This window comes from Enhydra lutris, unplaced genomic scaffold, assembly GCF_002288905.1.
Source record: "Enhydra lutris kenyoni isolate GAN:26980312 unplaced genomic scaffold, ASM228890v2 scaffoldscaffold45, whole genome shotgun sequence".
Taxonomy (NCBI): Eukaryota; Metazoa; Chordata; class Mammalia; order Carnivora; family Mustelidae; genus Enhydra; species Enhydra lutris.
Window position 1 is genome coordinate 13,245,984 of NW_019154129.1, and position 19,716 is coordinate 13,265,699.

The 19,716-nt window shown below is 47.4% G+C and overlaps 2 protein-coding genes across 5 annotated transcripts; one reads left to right on the forward strand and one right to left on the reverse strand.

Annotated features, from left to right (window-relative positions):
- Positions 1 to 565: 565 nt before the first annotated feature.
- Positions 566 to 8,897, reverse strand: LOC111155995 (zinc finger protein 75a). 4 transcript variants are annotated; one of them, XM_022516510.1, is made up of 7 exons: positions 8,874 to 8,897; positions 6,774 to 7,301; positions 5,177 to 5,342; positions 4,440 to 4,531; positions 4,041 to 4,125; positions 2,276 to 2,386; positions 566 to 2,098 (listed from the first exon to the last, which is right to left on the reverse strand). In XM_022516510.1, exons 2-7 carry the CDS (start codon positions 7,179 to 7,181, stop codon positions 1,419 to 1,421), a joined length of 1,542 nt encoding a protein of 513 aa, XP_022372218.1. In that variant the 5' UTR covers positions 7,182 to 7,301; positions 8,874 to 8,897; the 3' UTR covers positions 566 to 1,418. The 4 variants fall into 4 exon arrangements, with proteins under 4 accessions (XP_022372218.1, XP_022372217.1, XP_022372219.1 ...); XM_022516509.1 differs by having other exon boundaries at positions 4,041 to 4,167; XM_022516511.1 differs by lacking the exon at positions 8,874 to 8,897 and having other exon boundaries at positions 4,041 to 4,167; positions 6,720 to 6,814.
- A 2,918-nt stretch (positions 8,898 to 11,815) lies between these two features.
- Positions 11,816 to 14,609, forward strand: LOC111155994 (tigger transposable element derived 7). The gene has a single exon (XM_022516507.1). The coding sequence runs from the start codon at positions 12,808 to 12,810 to the stop codon at positions 14,452 to 14,454; it is 1,647 nt and encodes a 548-aa protein (XP_022372215.1). The 5' UTR covers positions 11,816 to 12,807; the 3' UTR covers positions 14,455 to 14,609.
- Positions 14,610 to 19,716: the final 5,107 nt, after the last annotated feature.

Consider the following 19,716-nt stretch of genomic DNA (forward strand, 5'->3'; position numbering starts at 1 on the left):
GGACCAAGAGCAACAGGGTCTTGAACAAGTCCCTCCATCAGAGCCTTAACCTCATTGTTTCTAAGGTGTTCGGGAGCTCATTTAACCCCCTTCCTGACGCCACCTAAAAGCTCTAACAGGAACACATGGGAGTCACTGCTGTAGACAGTAAGAAGATTCACAGCCCACAGAGGCGTTCTGCCATCTACCATTCACCCCCGAAGGCTGCTGTTACACGCTGTGTACAAAACAGACACAGGGAGACCCTGCCGGCTTAACACCGGTTTACAGTGTAAGACAACCAACGTGAATGCAGATTCACCCGTCCTTGTCCACCACTCAGCACCAATTCCCAAACTTTGTTCCTGGGAACCCAACCTTCTGGCACGCCCAGTGAACACCCTGCCTTGCAGCACAGGCTCCAGTTCCTCAACACAACTCTGCCCTTGTTCTTAAAAATAAACAAAGCCAAAGGAAAAGCAAATAAAAACGTGAGAAGTTCATCCTGAACTTCCATTAATTTTCTTGTAGTACTCCAGAAAGTGCTATCTTTAATTTTTTATCATATGAGATCATAAGAAAAGGACTAGTCTCTTTTATTGCAGAAAGTTCTTCTTTACATGTATTCCATGGCTAAACATTCCAACCCGTTTCCGTATGATCTCATTAGAGATGTTTATCTTTTTCAAACACCACCAATGAGGTACAAGATAGTGCATTATTTATCTGGCAAATTCCCTAGTGCTGAAGTAAACAGTATTTCATCACAGTAAAAATGGTGCTAAAAGGATTCAAGAGCTAAAATTCCTAAAATGTTCAAGAAGAAACTTAAGTATGTCCAACGTTGGGAACAGTGTCCAATGACAAGGAAGGGGAAGAAAATCCAACTTGGTTCTTGGAAAATTTGACAATAGAACTCATTTTTGTGTCATAGGACTCTTGAAATTGGGAAGCTTACAACCTTAAAGGCAATGGTATCCAATTAATATGCAGGTTATTGCTTTTTCTTTTGGAAGACCATGCTACAAATGTTTCTACCAGTGTGTTTAAAAGTGGCTGGGAATTCAATGCAAAACCAACAGTATCTACCCTCTCTGGTCACAGAAGACTGAGTCATGTACGCATCTCCATTTAAAGCTGAATTTGCTATTTCATCAGGTTCAACTACAAAAATGTTTCCCTTACTGACAATGTTCCTGCAACACCTTTCTTGCTAAGGAATTCCCCAAAGGCTACGTGTAAAAATGTAAGTAGTATAAAACTACTTACAGAGATCCCTGCAGTCAACCTTGATTCCTGTGAAACACATTTATATCACCAAATTTTCCACTGATGAAGAATTATTCATGCTTCATAATTTCATATATTTTTCATAAATCTCAGGGTCAACCTCCACTTGATGAACTTCTTCAGAATGAGGACAATGGACAAATGTCCATTCAGCGGTGGAGTTTCTGGTGTCTAAGAAGGCTTGACCTCCTGCTAAAGTTTCTCCTGCATATGCTACAAGTATATGGCTGCTCGCCTGTGTGGGTTCTCCGATGTTTGATAAGGTGGGAGTTCTGACTGAATTTTTTCCCACACTCGTGACATGTAAAGGGCTTCTCTCCAGTGTGCGTTCTTTGGTGTGTATGTAAATTTGTATTTTGACTGAAGCTTTTCCCACACCAGGAACACTTGTACGGTTTTATTCCTTGGTGTGTTGTTAAGTGCTTATTAAGATCTGAACTCCATCTAAACCTCTTATCACACTGCTGACACTTATACGGTTTCTCTTCAGTGTGAATTCTTTGGTGCTTAATGAGGTCAGAGCTAACTTTGAAGCTTTTCCCACATTCCTGGCATTTAAATGGCTTCTCTCCAGCACGAGCTTTCTTGTGGAGATCCATAAGTTTTAGCAGCTCTTGTTTCCATGTTGAAAGTTTCTTTCTTTTCTTCACGGGAAAATCTCTTTGCCATTTCCCCATCTTCTGTGCATCACCATGATTTTCTTTGCCTGTTGTCTTCTGGGGAACTTTCACCCGGGTCTTTTTTGATACTATGTCTCCTGGCGCTTGTATTTCTAAGTCAGAAAGACACACAGGCTGATGGTTTTCAGTGTCAGATTTGACCTTTAACTCTGTGAGAATAAACATAACAATCAGCCAACTGTATGGCAAAGCGAAACTATAGGAATGGAGAGAAATATCCAAAGATTACTGACTTACAAAATACAGATAAGCAGAATTTTAAATGTTAAGTCCCTGCAAAGGTTGCTATCCAAGGCATATTTGCCTTCTTCCCATGGTATACTTACCTGAAGGCAGCTCTCCAGGACTGTTCTTGAACTCCAAGGAACCTTGAACCCATGGCTCTTCCCCATGCTCTAGGTAGGAGATCACTTTAGGTTTGGGGAGCACAAATAATGCTGTGAAATGGAAAAAAGGACGTCAAGGACTGGGAACCCAACAACAGCCCACAACTCCATACTATTTCAGGAAGAACAAAGGAGAGTTTACAATGTGCTACCCAAATGGTCAAGTGGGTAGACTCCCCTGTCTGCTTTCAGGTTTTATCCTATAATGCATTTGTGGATGGAAACACAACGTGGAGACTGAGAAATAAACCTAAGCTGGACGCATGGAGAGGATAAAGGGCATGGGAGTCCCTCTACAGTGCCCTCTTCTGTCACCAAGATGACCCTATATTTGAACAAGGTTGAACCAAACCCCAGAATCTGCAGGGAATGCAGGTTACTCCTATGAGTTCCTTAGGATGAACCCAAGTCTAGCAGAGCAAGGTGAAGGTCGGTGAGCCGCATATCGAAAGCAGTGATTTCTATCCTGATAATTATAACTTTTTACTTAGCTCTTCAGCACCACACACTGGACCAGAAAGGATTTCTTACACTGCTTAAGTCACTGGTTCTTGTCCAGGTGGAAGAAACAGACCAGAATCACTTAACGAAACTTTTCTAAATATACGTCGCTAAGTTGAGAAAGTATTCATCCGTCATTCCATTAGTAATGTACTGACTAGCTATAATGTGCCAGAAACTCTCTTTGGGCTAATGGTATAGTGGTGATTAAGCCAAAGCACCCTGATCTCATGGGAGTTCACCTTCTGGTGGGAGGAGACAACCCAACAGCAATAAAGTTGTCAGCACACAGTAACTATTCTGTAGAAACCTAAGGCAGGCTACCCAGCATTTTAAGATTTCTGCTTCTCTGAAGCTTCTTTAGATGAGGTAGGAGGGAAGGCCTCTTTGAAAAACTGGTATTGCAGCAGGAATGCAGAAGTGAGTTTTGCCATGGGGCAGAAAAGTGCGCCAGGCAGAGGAAAGGGGAGAGTAGAAACGACCATGGCAATTTCAAGAAACAGAAAGACCAGTGAACTTCAAGGGGACTGAGCGAGGGCACAGGTGGCAGCAGGTGAGGGCAGGGAGGGGAGTGGGGTCAGATCCCGGAGGACCTGAAGCACTTCAGGAAGGTGCGGATTTTATTCAGAATGTGGTGAGAATTCACCATAAGGTTTACAATGGGAAATGTCATGATTTGACCAGGTTTTTCAAAGATTCCGGCTGCTCTGTGGAAAAGAGTGTGGGACGGCAAGAGGCAGGGGCACCAGTCAGAAAGTGCCCAGGTCAGGCTGTTACACATGCTGCCGGCTTAAGCCAGGACGCTAACAGCACCGGGAGATGAGGCATGGCTGCGCTCGGGCTACACTGTGACGGAGCCTGAAGGACAGTGACGCATTAACATGCGGTATGAGGGCGAGATCACAGAAAAGGATGACCTTCCTCGTAGCTGCTGGGTGAACGCTCTTGACCGAGAAGAGAGATACATGAAAACAGATTTGGGGAAGGAGAAAAAATAAATCAAGACATCCACATAGCACATGGAGTGTGCACCTGTACAAAACTAACCAAGGGACCTGGATACACCTTTCCCCTGTCCACACACCATCTAGTTGAAAAACAACCCGATATGGGAACACAGCCTCTCAGAGGAGTACATTCCCAGTAAGCAGAGAACATGACAGATTACTCAACTTCTACCCAATGGAAGAGGGAGGGTCTTTACCTAGAGAGATGACAGTCTCATAGTTTTCCCGCATTACATCATTGTAGAGGGCCTTCTGAGTGGGATCCAGTAACTCCCATTCCTCCTGGGAAAAATACATGGCCACTTCTTCAAATGTCAACAAGCTCTAAAGAAGACAATGGGCTTCAGCTCAGTACTTGCACTACAGAAGCAGCCCTACCGCCTGGCCCATGGTCGACCTGGGCACTCAAGGAATTAATAGCACATTTTTTTTAAAGTGAGAAGGCAAAAAAGGAAAGAAGCAAGGGATCATCAACAGCCTAAGAGGTGCCCAGTCCCCCAGGGAGAACACTGGGGCTAACATGCCTGTGAGCTGGGCAGGGTGGGTCCTGGGCAGCAGGGAAAGGCAGCCCTCAACAGCTGGATCACGTAGCTCACCTGGGACTCAGGCAACACGAGCTCAGGTGCCACGGTCCAGTCTTTAGTGTTTGTCCACACAGGAAATGCTAGGATCTGGTGAGCAGGCACAGCTGTAAGTAGAAAAGAGCCAGAGGAAATTGCTCTCACTTCTGTCTGTAAACATCCTTAGCTCATTTCTAAAATACAGATGATCCCAGTTCTTTTGGTAGATTCGGGACACCCTTACAAGTGTGTGTGGTTTCCTGAAATGGGTCTTATCATCATACAGAAGAGGCAAGTACCTACTGGTCAGAAGAATAGGCTCCCCAGTTTTCATGAGTGAATAAATGAAAGACAAACTTATTTTCTTCTCATGATGTAAATTGTTCTAAGGCAAAAATTGAACGGATTCAAAGATGAAGTACTCAGGTTATCCAGTGTACAAGAGGAGATGTAGTTGGGTTTTTGTTTTTAATCATTTATTATTTTTCTCCTGGTAGAGAATTGTGTTCACATTCTGCTAGTGCTTTCTAAGGAACAGAGCTCATGGGGTTATTACCAGGGTTTTGTAAGCAGAACGTTCCTGTACCCTAGGCCAACTCCCCGCTTCACCCACAGCTGGTGCTCTACTGCCACCTAGGGGACATCATAATTGCTAACATGGCTGTGTCAGCCCATCCACATGGCCAGGCACCCAGAAAATGCTCACGATGTTCTGGCTGAACAAATTTCTCTAACAGCTCCCAACAGAAGGGAATTATCATGATGTGCCTTACCCCTCTCACATACAGGCTCAGTTCCTGTATGAGTACTCCCGCTCAGCTGTTCTTGCAGACCCTGGTATGTTTTCCAGAATTCTTCATCCTGGGACATGCCCACTGGCTGAGATTCTGCTGTTTCTCCCAAGAGCACTGCCTCCTTTCCCAGCTCTTGGACTGCAACCTAGAAATAATCCCAATCTGTGTTACCACAAAAATTACTTTAGGTTTTGGGGCTGATTGTAAAAGGAGGAAAAAGTGAACAGTCCAGATGGTGGCAAGTGTGTCACACTGAAGGAAATGACAAAAAGACTTAAAGAAATATCAGGCTACCACTTTTCCACAGAGAGCTACCCATAAAACATTGAAATACTAGGATAAAAGGGTAGGAAAAAAAAAAAAAACGTGGCTACGGGGCGCCTGGGTGGCTTAGTGGGTTGGGGCCTCTGCCTTCAGCTCGGGTCGTGGTCCCGGGGTCCTGGGATCGAGCCCTGCATTGGGGTCTCTGCTCGGGGGGAAGCCTGCTTCCCCCTCTCTCTGCCTGCCTCTCTGCCTGCTTGTGATCTCTGTCAAGATAAATAAAATAAATAAATATGTCAATAATATAGCTGTCAAATAATAATAATTTTAATAAATAATAATAAATTTGTCAAAATAAATAAAATCTTTAAAAAAAAAAGTGGCTACTCCTAGTCCTCTGACACAGCAAGCCCGGCCCCGCTGCATACAGACCAACTAAGATCAGTAGCAAGATTACACAGGCCACCTGTTCTCATGCTACTTTGACAGGATTTCTCCCTTGACTGAGATCCCTCCTTAGTGTTTGTTTTCTCAATTTCTCAAAAGATTAAAGAATTGAATAAATGCAGTTGTCTCCTCAACCATATTATCCACCATGGCCAAGGAACGTTTTCACAGAACACGGATGAAATGGAAGAAAGGGGAAGAAAGTCTGGCTCCAACCTACCTCCAAAAAATGTTGGCATTACACATATGCCTGCATTGTTTCTTCCCAGCAGGCCTGAAGCAAGTTGGCTCTGCCACCTGGCTAAGGACAAACTCCCCGCTAACCAGCAGAGCCAAGGACCAACCATTGAGAGCACTGTGGAGGCTCTCACCTATGAGTCAGACGACACTATCCCTCAACATCTTTCTTCTCTCCGCTACTCTGCCAAGATTTTCAAAGCTGTTTCCCTTTCTTCTGCCTACTTTTCTCTCCCTTTACATTCTTCTCCCATTATTAGGGTTTTCCTTCTCTTTACTGTCTCTGCTCAACCTGCATTTTAAGTGTTCTCCCTTTTTCAAAGTCCTCCCCTCCCTCTCCAACTCCTTACTGCCTTTTATTCATTTGGAGCTCAAAACCCCTGTCCTTGTACAACCCAAAGTAGGCTACTACCCTCAATTCAGTCTGGCTCTAAGGAGCACAAAAGGAATCTTTCTCTGCCAAGGGTCTGCCAGACCTGAGGACTACTGCTAAGTCTGTGGTTTCTGGTCCTGCCTTAAATGTCCTCCAAAAGAACAGTGACCGAGTTCACCTTATTTCTCAATTAACTGCACCCACCCATGTCTGCCTTCATTCTATTTCACTGCACGTATCCGGAATCTTCCTTCTCACCCCATTCCTCGCGTGACCAGATTCCCTCTGCAAGTGCTCTACCATGGCCACAGCCTCCTCAATGCTCTGTAGATGGTCCTTCCTTATCCGGCTCTGGGTGTCCCTGGGTAGAATGGTCACAAACTGTTCTAGCACAAGCAGTTCCAAGATCTGGTCTTTAGAGTGGAGCTCTGGCCTGAGCCACTGACGGCATAATTCCTTAAGTTGTCCAACAATTTCACGGGGTCCTGCTGCTTCATGATAGCAGAAATTCCGGAAGTGCTGGCGACAGCTTTCAGGACTGGGATTGTCCGTTTGTGCGGTACATTTCTTACTGTGACTGGAACTCTCTATCACAGGCCCCTTGCTTTCTGACAGAACCCTGATCTGAGGGTTCAAACAGTCAGCCACCTTCAGATCTACCATCATTATTTTGCTGCACGAACAGTTTTCTTCTTTTCTTGGGACACTCCACCAGTACAACCTTCGCCAAGTAAGACCTGGTCAGCTCGGGAACAAAATCAGTAAAATGATCTTCTTCCTAAAACACTGAGAGCAGAAGAAAAGTGCACATCAGTAAGAAAGTCATATGAACTTTACTATCCACTACTCCTAATGGGAGAAAAATGAAGAAAAATCTGCCTTTCCTTTTTTTTTTTTTTTAAAGATTTTATTTATTTATTTGACAAACAGAGATCACAAGTAGTCAGAGAGGCAGGCAGAGAGAGAGGAGGAAGCAGGCTCCCTGCTGAGCAGAGAGCCCGATGTGGGACTCGATCCCAGGACCCCGAGACCATGATCCGAGCCGAAGGCAGAGGCTTTAACCCACTGAGCCACCCAGGTGCCATCCCCCACCCCTTTTTTTTAAAGACTTTTCTTATTTGAGTGAGAGAGAGAAAAAGCGAGCAGGGGGAAGGACAGAGGGAGCAGCTTACGCTCTGATAAGAAGGGAGCCTGACACGGGGCTCCATCTCAGAACCCCCAGATCACGACCTGAGCCAAATGCTGCCACATAACCCACTGAGCCACCGCGGTGCACGTCCTTTCCTTTTAAAGAACCCACTGCCAGACCCTTTCTTCTTCTATTATACACTTGAAATAATGCACAGCTCATTGACAGACAAATACCCACTGAGGACTTGGGTCTTTGCAAAAGTAATGATTCAAGAAAGGTTAGCAGTGAGAACATTTACACCCTCTGGCTGCAAGAGGCATGGGGATTCTCCAAAGACTTCACTGTTGTGCTTCCCACCCCAGACACTGACGCCAAGGGAGGATCGGGGGAATATTCTGAGTTCCTCTTAAATGTGAACGTGTCATCCCAGTCTTCTGTCTCTAGCAAGGGGGTCCAACTTCTCTGATCCTTCATTCTCTTGTGAAGACGAAGCCCTCCGTACGTGGAACATTCCAGATTTTCCTTTCCACTCTACGGATACTGGCAGGACAGCTGGGACACAGAAGTGACACCAGAGGAGGAGGAAAGTAATGAGGGAAAAAGCAGTCCTATTCTAAGAACCTCTTTCCTTGACCCAGAAAAATCACAGCTGACCTTGGCTTACAAAACGCTTATCCAAAGGCCAAGCCGCAAAGAACGAGAGAAGGGGAATTGATGCTGTTGACGGTGACCCTTCAGCCCACCTTCCCTTTCTTCGACGTTCATTTAGACCTCGAGGCGAGACTGAGCAGAGTCCGGGACCTCCCCTTCCCTGGCCTGAGACCGCACGAGCGGCTCCCAAATTCGGCCAGGACGCCACGATGTTCTCAAATGGCCGGCTGCCCGGCCGGCTCAGCGGGTACCCGGACGCTCGTCGCGCTTCGGCACCGGCCGAGGCTGACATCTTCGAGGCTGCACCGCCCGGGTCCCCGACCCGCGGAAACTCCGGCCAGCGAGTCGGGAAGCTGGCCGCCGCGGCCCCGACGCCGTCTCCGCAAAGGCGGACAAAAGAATGGTGGAGTCCGACGGCGGGGCTCCCTGAAACGGTCCGGCCGTCAGCTTGCGGCCGCCCGGCCCGAAACCACCGCCGCCCACGGACAATAGCTGCCTTGCCTCCGCCACCGCGCAGCTGCCGGGGCTCCTCGGGAGCTCTGGGGCCCACGCCGCTCCCCCTGCTACCCGCTCACCTGCAGGTCGCCGCCCTCCGCCCCGCGCTACTCGCAAGCGGGCCCCGCCACGCGCACGACCCGCCTCAGTACCGGCTGTCAGGCCCGCGTCCCCACCCGGGTCCCATCCGACACCGCGTTCCGGCCGGAAGCGGAATGACGCCCTTCCGGGGAGGGGCTTCGAGCCGCCGCGCCGCGGGCCCCACCCTCGCGGAGGAAACCCGCTTTCCTTCCAATGCCGCCCTGGCGGTCGGAAAGCGTTAATGCTATCGAGTGTCCCGTTCCTGCCGCGGCCTAGAGGGGCCTCCACGCGGCTCGGCGAGCGGCTATCGCCGCCTCGCGTCCCGCACCGGAAGGCACTGCGCGTCCGGCTAGTGCCTGCGTGGCCTTCGGGAGGCACCGCTACTCGGAGCCCAGCCCGGCGAGGGTGGCCGCCCCTGCGCACGCGGGGCCCTCGGCCTTCCCGGGGCTTTCGTCCCGGTCAGGATTGGCGGCCCCCGAGGGCTTGGTCCCTCCTCTGGGCCGCGTGTCCCTCACAACGATCACGTTTTCCTGATGAGGTAGGTTCCAGCCGGTGTGACGGGTTCTAGCTGTAGTGTCCTTGGCAGGAATAGGGAGCCGCGGCTCGGCCCCGGTCCCACGAGCGACGGGCGGCGGCCCCTAGTACGGGATTTAGGTCCCCTGCAGTCTTGGCTCCCGCTCCGTGCACGATGGCATGCTTCCTGTATGATGGGAACCCCCTTTCCATCTTGTGTCCCTGCAGTCTCTGCCAGAGTTCGTGAACCCTATTTCTCAGGATCCGGGCATTTCGGGTTGTCGGTGTCTCCTAATCATCAGGACCCTTCCTAGCGTCAGCCTTCGCCAGGAAACAGCTTACTTATCAGGTCCACTACGTGCATCCAGGGCTTGGGGGCACAGGGCAGAGTCTTTGCTGCATGGAATCTGGCCAAAGGACTGGGGCACTTTCGTGACCGTCAGGAGTACAGAGGCTAGGAAGAGGGGAGGCCCAGGCTGAGCGAGGCGGGAGTCCGAGGAAATGGAAGGTCGACTTACTGTTGGGGAAATGGTAAAAGACCTTGAACCTGATTTGTCTGCTCCACGGAATGGGGCCACATCCACGCAGAGGGAAAGCTGGGAAAGATTGGGGTGTGAGAAGATCCATCATACGTGTTCACTAAGTGTGATCGGGCTACATTTGGAGGGAGACTTAGCAGTGAGAAAGTAAGTTCTTGTAGCCCTCTCACCGGGTGCTTCGCATGGTGGTGAAGAGACTGCATTTTTTTTTCTAAGACTTTATTTATTAATTTGTCAGAGAGAGAGGGAGAGCGAGCGCGGGGGAACGCAAGCAGGCAGAGGCAGAGGGAGAAGCAGGCTCCCCACTGAGCAAGGAGCCCGATGTGGGACTCGATCCCAGGACCCTGGGATCATGACCTGAGCCGAAGGCAGTGGCTTAACCAACTGAGCCACCCAGGCATCCCAAAGAAACTGCATTTTTAATTAAGTAAATCCTGGAGCATCGCTGGAGACTTTTTCCCAGGGCAGTTCATCTAGAAGTAAGGGGAAGGTGGGAATGAAAATGGGAGACCAGTACCAGGCCACTATATTACTTTTGCTTTTAGGTGGAATCCTGTTGTGCTGATCCCTTCTCAGTGAGAGCAAAGGGTTAAGCACGGGAGGTGAGAAGAAGCTTCTGCGTAGGTCACTTGCACAGGTTTCAGAGCAGGCTCGTTTCCTAGGAATCTGCCTAGGGTGAGACTTAGTTTCTTCAGAAGCAATTCTTTCCAGGGCGCAGTAGTGCTCTTAGCATTGAGATCCTCACCATCGGGCCCAAGGCTGAGCATATGCTGGGAACTTACTAAAGCGAATAAATGAAGTTCTGCCAGTGGTGCCCTTGCAGGGTACTGGCGGGCCTGATTCATAACCTGGGTGTGGAGGTGGTTGGGGGAGGAAAAGTGGGAAAAGACACCCTGAAAAGACACCCCATGAAAGCAAGAAGGCAGCACAAACTAGGGAACAATGAAGAGGACCAGTAATGATTTTCATAGTCTGAAGGCTGTGGCAGGGTTCCTTTCCCTGGCTGTGGAGCCCACCAACATCCCACCAGACTCCTTTTGAAATCACGTTCCCCTGCCTGGGCACTGCCTGAAAAATGATGAACGTACAGCTGGGAAGCAATGACAGCAAAGACCTGCACTTTGTCCCAAGATACCATACAACTGCTATACTGGGCTGAATGGTTTTGCCGTGTGACCGGCTAGACTTAATAATGCTGCTCCTGACCAATTTTTTTTTCTTTTTCCATGTATATTACTTATCACTGATTAATTCCCTTAGTTATGCTGCCTTTTAGAAAGTTGCTTGAATCTTAGTCTATATTTGCTCCATACCCTATTCACGACCATACTCTTTCATGATCCTCTTAGTGTTCTACAGACCCCTTGGCATTTCTAGCAATAATTACAGAGGAAAACTAGCAGCTTGAACTCTTTTGGGTTTCTAGAGGAGAAGCTTGTGACAATTCTTGGTAGTTGAGGAATGAATGATAGCCAATCAGGCTCTGTAGTATAGGAGAGGAAAAAAATAAGTGAACTGCCAATCATTTTCCTTATTTTTCTGACATATTTTTCTTTCTTCATAGCACCTGAAATGGATAAAAGTTGCAGTTTTTGTTACTTCTCGTGAGTTTGTGTGTCTGGAATGAAGACAATGAAATTAATCTAGAGTAGGACATTTGGAAGGACCTGGAATGGCATTGGGCATCCCCAGGAAGATCTGCAAGGAATATCTGAGGAATATCAGATACACTGGTGAGAAATCCTTTGAATTTCTTCAAACAGGGGAAAAGTATTATTTCCGATTAAGCAACATCTACAGTGAAGAGAAATGGAATAAAGTTTCAAATATATTGAATCTGTTACTTAACATCTTAATGTAAATTGAGAACAAAAAAATGAAAAATCAAATCGTTTAAAGAATGTTAGCAGTGATAAAATATTTTTAAAACTTTTGTACTTATCTGAGAACTGCCAGGACTCTGAAACTTGATAATTCCAAAATTTGGAAAAACTTCAATGAAAAATAACACTTGAGAATATACCAGATGTACTCATGGAAGAAGCTCCGAGTGGGAAAGTGCCACTAACAGGTTTTTACATACTTAGAGATTACCTAGGTACACACAAGAAGTTAAAGCTCGGTCTTTGAGAATGCTACATCGAATGTAATAAATGTGAGATTTCTTCACATGGACAACAGAACCTACTAACTTTCTTTCTCAGTAAACATACTTAACAACTGTTCAGGAATGCCAGCTCCCCAGACATCCCAATGTCAGGATAGCTTGGACTCCTCATCCGGGTGGATGGCCTGCTGCCCAGTGAATACTGCTTACAGAGCACCGCGAGCACCATGTTTTCTTCTGGCAGTGAGGTGAAATCAGGTCGTTTTGGAGGGGGAGAAGCCACGCTGCTTCTCTGCTACACAAGATTATTCTGTCTATGCCTTTGAGGCTTTCACACTCCCTTCTCAAGCACTACTTTTTATGTAGACTTAGCTCACCTGGGTTTCTTCCTGTGGACACATCTCCCCTCTGCTCCTGCTGTCTGTGTCTGTGTGGAGTTAGGGAGAGCAGGTATTCCTGTCACTCCTGACTAGAGCTGCTGGAGCTGTCAAGAGAGGAGGAGGAAGATGGGGTTCTGAGAACCGATCATCCTTACCTTGTCAGAGCAAAGGCTAGATAGGGCTTTGACAGTGGCGGCTTTCTGAGTTCATAAGCCCTTCATCTGTAGACTAGCACTTGTGTCATGAGTCTTTATCCCTTTTAGCCCAATACCCTTCTGTACAAATGCCTGTGCCTTTTGGGGCTTTAAGCTAGTTGTTTTGCTTTTAATTTTTCCCAAATAAGTAAGGCTTTTCCCTCTTTTTCTCCTGTTGGTTGTCTGGAACCCAATTCAGTATGAATAAAAGAGGGAAATATACAACATTGAATTTGGAGGAGAAAATGAAGGTTCTCAGTAGGATTGAAGCTGGACGGTCTCTGAAAAGTGTAATGGATGAATTTGGAATCAGTAAATCAACATTTTATGACATTAAGAAGAATAAGAAATTGATTTTGGACTTTGTACTGAAGCAGGACATGCCATTGGTAGGGGCTGAGAAGAGAAAGAGGACAACAGGAGCCAAATACGGAGATGTGGATGACGCAGTGTACATGTGGTACCAGCAGAAACGCTCAGCTGGCGTCCCCGTGAGGGGTGTGGAGCTTCAGGCCGCTGCAGAGAGGTTCGCACAGTGTTTCGGGCGAACTGACTTTAAAGCTAGCACTGGTTGGCTTTTTAGATTTCGAAACAGGCACGCCATTGGGAATCGAAAAATATGTGGAGAACAAGTCCTAAGTTCAGCTTCAGAAAATGTTGAGCCCTTTCGACAAAAACTGTACATGCTTATCAAAGAGGAGAAACTGAGTCTAGCTCAGCTATACAGTGGGGATGAGACTGACCTCTTTTGGAAGTCAATGCCAGAAAACATTCAGGCAAGCAGGAAAGAGATCTGCCTGCCTGGGAGGAAAATAAACAAAGAACGGTTGTCTGCGCTTTTATGTGCAAATGCAGATGGAACTCATAAACTAAAATCAGTCGTTATCGGAAAATCAAAGCTGCCCAGAAGTGTGAAAGAGGACACAGGTGCAATACCTGTGATATATAAGCCCAGTAAAGATGTTTGGTTCACCAGAGAATTGTTTTCAGAATGGTTCTTTCAAAACTTTGTTCCTGAGGTCAGGCATTTTCAGCTTAATGTTTTAGGATTCCATGAAGAGGACGTCAGGGCCTTGTTACTTCTGGACAGTTCTCCAGTTCACCCTTCTGCCGAATCACTCAGTAGTGAGGACGGTCAAATAAAATGCATGTTCTTTCCCTGTAACACTTCGACCCTGATTCAGCCAATGAGTCAAGGTGTGATCTTGAGCTGCAAACGACTTTATAGGTGGAAGCAACTTGAAGAGAGTCTTGTCATTTTTGAAGAAAGTGATGATGAGCAAGATAAAGGAGAAAAAGGAGCTTCCAAGATTAAAATCTACAACATAAAAAGTGCAATTTTTAACTGGGCAAAGAGTTGGGATGAAGTGAAACAAATAACCATAGCAAATGCATGGGAAAATCTTCTTTACAAAAAGGAACCTGAATATAATCTTCGGGGCTTAGAAGATGGAGATTATAGAGAAATCCTTGAGAAGTGTGGGGAGTTGGAAACCACGCTGGCGGATGACAGGGTGTGGTTCACTGGGGATGATGAAGAGAAGGGTAACCTCGAAAAAACAAAAAGTGGAATTACAAAGGAAGTTGTTCAGAAACGAGGAGGAGCAGAAGAGCAGACTGCTGAATTTCAGCTATCTGATGTCAGAGAGAGTCTGGACTACCTTCTTGACTTTGTTGATGCCACACCTGAGTATCAGAGGTTCCATTTCACGCTGAAAGAGATGCAACAAGAAATAATAAAAAAACAGTTCCAGAGTACAGTGCATTCTCGAACTGGTAGTTTTTTGAAACCTAGGCCTCGTGTTATGAAGGATTCCTTCAATATGCCTTCAACTTCTAGTAATTAGATCTTGCATTTACAGATTTCTGTAGTCATACGTGATGCAGACCTGTTGTGAACTGCCACTGTTTCTCTCAGCTGACCTCATCTTGCATAGCGCTGCCCATTTATGTGTTGTTTCTAGACATAACAATTTAAAAATAAATTTGTCTCTTTAAAGTATAAAAACATTGATTCATCCATTTTTGTTTCAATTTTAGACAAGGATCTGAATAATGAAGAGTTATTGTCCCAGATTATCTAAGTGGAATGGATGTCAAGAACATTACATTCTATCTCACTCAGAGCATATAACAAGAAGCTATATGCTGACTATTTTTGAAAAAAAATTTTTAAACTATATAAAAAAGTAAAAAAGAATAGATTTGGTTTTTAGTTTAATGGTGTGACATTCTCTGGTTTCTTAACTCTGTACCACCTACTGCCCCCCCCCTTATTGTGTAAGTAACACGCTGATTATAGAAGTTATATATTAAAAAGATGAAAGGCACCCAACATCTATTGGCCAATGATGGTTTAACACGTTGGTATGTTTTATGTATTTAAAAAACAGGCAGGGGCACCTGGGTGGCTCAGTGGGTTAAAGCCTCTGCCTTCAGCTCAGGTCAGGGTCCCAGGATGGAGCTTCACATCAGGTTCTCTGCTCAGCCGGGAGCCTGCTTCCCACTCCCCACCCCACCTGCCTCTCTGCCTACTTGTGATCTCTGTCTGTCAAATAAATAAATAAAATCTTAAAAAAAAAAAAAAAAACAAATAGGCAGATTACTTGGTAAATACAACTTTTTGTATCTTATTGTCTTAACGTGCTTTAGACCTTGGCATTAATAAAACATTAGGATTTGTTTTAAGCCTAGAGTAGAACGCACTGTGGAAGAAGTTGATGGGAATTTCAGTCGAGTTTACTGGACAGCTCTCTAGTTCCTTTTAATCTTCATCATTGCATCAAACGCCCCCGCCCCCCACCCCGCCATGGATAATACATTTCCAGAGTAAATGACAGGCAGTCACAGCCTTTTGAAAAGTATTCACTTATTCAGGAAGGTTCACGTTGCCTTTCCGTGCTAGCTACCGAGCCTGGTGTTGGGCATTTGGACCTGAATTAAAAAGAAAACGAATAGAACAAGCCACCATTCAATGTGTAAGTGCTAGATGAGTGTGGAGAGGGCTTTGGGTGTGTTTGGGTAGCAGGGGAAGTACCTAAGAGGGTCAAGTGCGACTTCTGAGCCGAGCTTTAAAGTTGAGTGCAGGCAGTGGCAGGGCAGTCCGGGCAAAGAGCTCAGGCTCTTTCCTCGACGTGACAGTGTATCTCCCTGGGAAGCTGCAAGGTCCCCGGATGGTTGCTGTAAGGGCACCTGGCAAAGAACAGCAGGAAAGACAGGTCCGGCCAGATTTTCATCTTAGGTCGTCCTAGGATTTCAGACTTCCGCCGGGGCCCACATAAGGCTGTTCTCCGTTCTAAACGGCTCACGTTTTGTCTCCACTTCTTCCTCCCTGCTCTTCGTGCCGCGGTCCAGGCCGCCATCACCCCTACCTGGACACCTGCATCAGTCTCCTTTCTTGGCCTCTCCCTAACGCTTCTCACCCTGTAGCCTCTTCGTGGCCTTCCCATTGCCTTTAAGCAGGCTCCTGGCCTCAGGTCGCTCTGCAGGTCCGCCCTTCCCGGCGGCAACACCACCCAGGCCTGCGCTCGCCCCCTGCTGGACGACGAGAGCCAGGCCCGCTGTAGGCGCACACCCGAGAGACCCGGGACCGTTCGGGAGACAGGGGTAGAGCCGCCGGCGTCCGCTGGAGAGGGAGAAGGAAGCCTTCGGCCACGTGGGCCGGCCCAGCCCCGGTAGCCGAGAGCTGTGGGGAACGCCAGCCAATGCGCCATAGCGGCAGGAGCGTGCGGGGAAGAAGCTTCCCGGCGCAGCCATAGAGCTCCCGCGAAGCGGGCCAGAGCGGGCAGGACGTGCAGAAGCTGCGGGCGGAGAGCGGGCGGGTGGGACGGGCGCAGCCATAGAGTGGCCGCCGGCTGGCCAGAGCGGCGGGGGAGAAGGGGGTAGGCCCGAAGGGAGGCGGGGCCGCGCGCAATCATGAAGTTCCTGCCGGCGAGCTAGAGGCCGGGTTCGGGTGGCACGGCGAGCTGTCCCCGGGGTCGGGAAGCAGAGGTCGCAGGAGGGCTTGGGCTTGGGGTGCGGGAAGGTTGATCAGGACTCGGCTGCGGAACGCCCGCCGCGTCCGCTTTTGTTCCTCCCGGGGCCCGCGCGGGAGCGGTCCTCAGCGGGGCATGAGCGCAGGCGGGCGGTCAGGCGCTCAGGAAGGGGCTGATGTCTTTGGTTCTGGAAATCATATTTTCAGGTGTAGAGCTCCCCGAGAAACCCAGGTACCTCACTCTCGTTCCGGTGGCTGAACGAGCTCCCCCCAGAAGAGCAGGAAAGAGTGGGGGTACAGAGGCAAACACGACTCCGGATTATGTCCAAAAACATACACCAGGATTTGAGAAAGAAAGTCTTTCCCTACCCTTTCTTGCCTGCGGAAATCTGACCACCTCCTCAGAACAGGAATCTGGCGTGTGACCAGTTTTGATTGCTGACTACAGTTTCTGGGACATTTCAGTGATAAATTGAGGGTATTAACTGGAAGATTTGTCCAAATGTGTTGGTGTTCTGAGCGATTTTTAATCAACCATTTCCTCATTGTTGAATTTACCTAGACCATTCCCACTGGCTCCTCACTGGCTACCTGAGGCATCACATAGCTCCTCTTAGTAAAAATGACTTGATCAGAAAGAATTACGTCTCCCTTTCAACAGTAGAAGTCAGATTTTAATCAGAAGTGTTTGCAAGCTAGATTGAAGGCTAAAAGGATAAATGCACCTCTATTTTTTCTAATAAATGCACTTTAGCTTTAATCTTAACTATTTTTGAGCTGCTGACACCCAAAGAAGTTAGCCCCCTAGTGCTAATAAATTTGCTAGAACTTCCTAAAGACTTCGTTGTTTTAAGTGTTCGTGAAACATTTACAAAAATCACAGATCTTAAAGCAGTGGTGGTGATTTTGCACTTTCCAAAATGCTATCAGTTGACAGTTTCATTCAAACAGTAAACTCTGTTTACCGGGCTAGGATGTACAGAATCTTAATAAATTTCAGATTATGACATTGAGACCCATAAATCCTTCCCTTCCTGCAATAAAAACTCTTAGTGATTTCTGATTTTTTTTTTCTGGAGAAAAGAAAATTGTTTAATACTTTTTCCAGTCTCTGGCCTTACAAGCTTTGTCCTCAGTGATGTCTGGCCTGCTGCTCTTAATCGGCCTCAGCCAGGTTTTTTCTTTCTTTCTTTTTTTTTTTAAAGATTTTATTTATTTGACAGACAGAGATCACAAGTTGGCAGAGGCAGGCAGAGAGAGAGAGGAGGAAGCAGGCTCCCTGGGGAACAGAGAGCCTGATGCAGGGCTCGATCCCAAGACCCTGGGATCATGACCTGAGCTGAAGGCAGAGGCTTTAGCCCACTGAGCCACCCAGGCTCCCCGGCTAGGTTTTTTCCACAGTGCTTACATGTGGTACTAGTTCTCCACCCAGGAGTCCTGCTGCTGCTCTTCTGTGCCACCTTTGCTCCGAGGACTGTGGCTATTGCTCCAAGTCAGTCCACATCTCCCAGGTCTCCTTTGTACCCATCTGGGCTGAAGAGCCAAGGGTCTTTCCTGCCCCAGTGTCAGTCTCCCATTGACCTGACAGCCAGTTGGAGACTTCTGGTTTCTTTTTCAAGGACTAGTGGGTAAAAGTGTAAACATAAAAAGTGTGTGTGCAGGATTAAAGGACAAATGTGAAAAAGCACGCACTTTGCCATCCCCTGCAGTGACCTCATGGGAGTGCGCATAAGGACCTCCAACCCGCTCTTTGACCAGACCATAAGGAAAGAGATCCTCATTCCTGTCAGTAAGGGAGATTTCTGCCAGTGTGGCATCAGAGGCAGGTGCTCAGCAGGCAGCCTTGCCACTATCATCCGCCCACAGAACATACCAATAGATGGCTACCTTCTGTGTGCCAGGCCCTGAACTAAATGCTTTGCATGGAATATCCACGTCGTTACAACAGGCCAAGAACAGTTTTGCTTGTGAATTTGCTAGTAGGGGAGCTAGACTGGGGCGGGGTGGGGGTGGTGGGGAGCGCTTCCTATTGGGAAGCCTTTTTAGTGCAGGGAATGAATTTCTGGGATGCTCATTGCTCTAGCCTGAAGCCACAGTGCTCCCAGTAGGACCCACAGCAGTGGGACCACTATCAGATCTGCATGGGTGACACTATGGGGAGAGGGGCGCTTTCCATTCTCAAAAGATTTACAACCCACATAAGTTGCAGTCTTTGCCAAAGAGTGCTTAGTAACATCATCAACTTGACCTCACCCACGCATTTCATGGCATCAGCAGCCGCAGCAGTCCTGTCCTGCTACCATGGTCCTAAATTAATCTCTCAAACCTTCACCCTCTCGCCTGCCCCTCAAACTCTGCACTACTCCGTCTTGTGGAGAAAGAAAAGAAATTAGAAACTAGATTTTTATTTTTTATTACTTTTTAAAGATTTTATTTGTTTGCCAGAGAGGGAGAGAGCGAGCGAGAGAGATCCCTGCTGAGCAAGGAGCCCAATGCGGGGCTCGATCCCAGGACCCTGGGATCAAAACCTGAGCCGAAGGCAGATGCTTAACCAACTGAGCCACCCAGGCATCCCAAGAAACTAAGATTTTTAAAAACTGGCTCAGAAAACCAAGGATAAACTCCTACTACACTGAGGCAGGGCTGAGATAAGACTGATAGGGAAATAGGGAAAAGGGTATGCACGGTTGTTTCCCTCACTTAAAATTACTGTATCTGGGGGCGCCTGGGTAGCCTCTGCCTTCAGCTCAGGTCATGATCCCAGGGTGCTGGGATCGAGCCCCGCATCATGCTCTCTGCTCAGCAGGGAGCCTGCTCCCCTTCCTCTCTCTCTGCCTACCTCTCTGGCTACTTGTAATCTCTGTCAAATAAATAAACAAAATCTTAAAAAAAAATTACTGTATCTGACAGTCAGTTGCCAGGTAATGCTCCACCTTTTCCTCCCAGAGAACAGTTACAGGGCCAAATCCTGAGAGGTTTTCCTGGCATCAGAATTTCCTACTCCTAGAATACTTCCTGGTATTCTACCTTTTTCTCATAAACATTCCTGGAATTCCTATTCCCAATTCCCCATTCTAAAATACAAAGCTTTCCTCTAAAAATGTTGGCCTCACCTCACCTGTGTCTTCCCTCCATT

What these genes read in the sequence shown, in the direction of transcription:
- LOC111155994 (XM_022516507.1), top strand. Translation starts at nt 12,808, where the DNA reads ATGAATAAAAGAGGGAAATATACAACATTGAATTTGGAGGAGAAAATG.
- LOC111155995 (XM_022516509.1), bottom strand. Translation starts at nt 7,181, where the DNA reads ATGATGGTAGATCTGAAGGTGGCTGACTGTTTGAACCCTCAGATCAGG. An exon ending in TCGTGTTGCCTGAGTCCCAG is followed by an intron (nt 4,168 to 4,439) that starts GTGAGCTACGTG and finishes TGTCTTCTTTAG; the next exon opens with AGCTTGTTGACATTTGAAGA. An exon ending in TGAGACTGTCATCTCTCTAG is followed by an intron (nt 2,387 to 4,040) that starts GTAAAGACCCTC and finishes TCCATTTCACAG; the next exon opens with CATTATTTGTGCTCCCCAAA.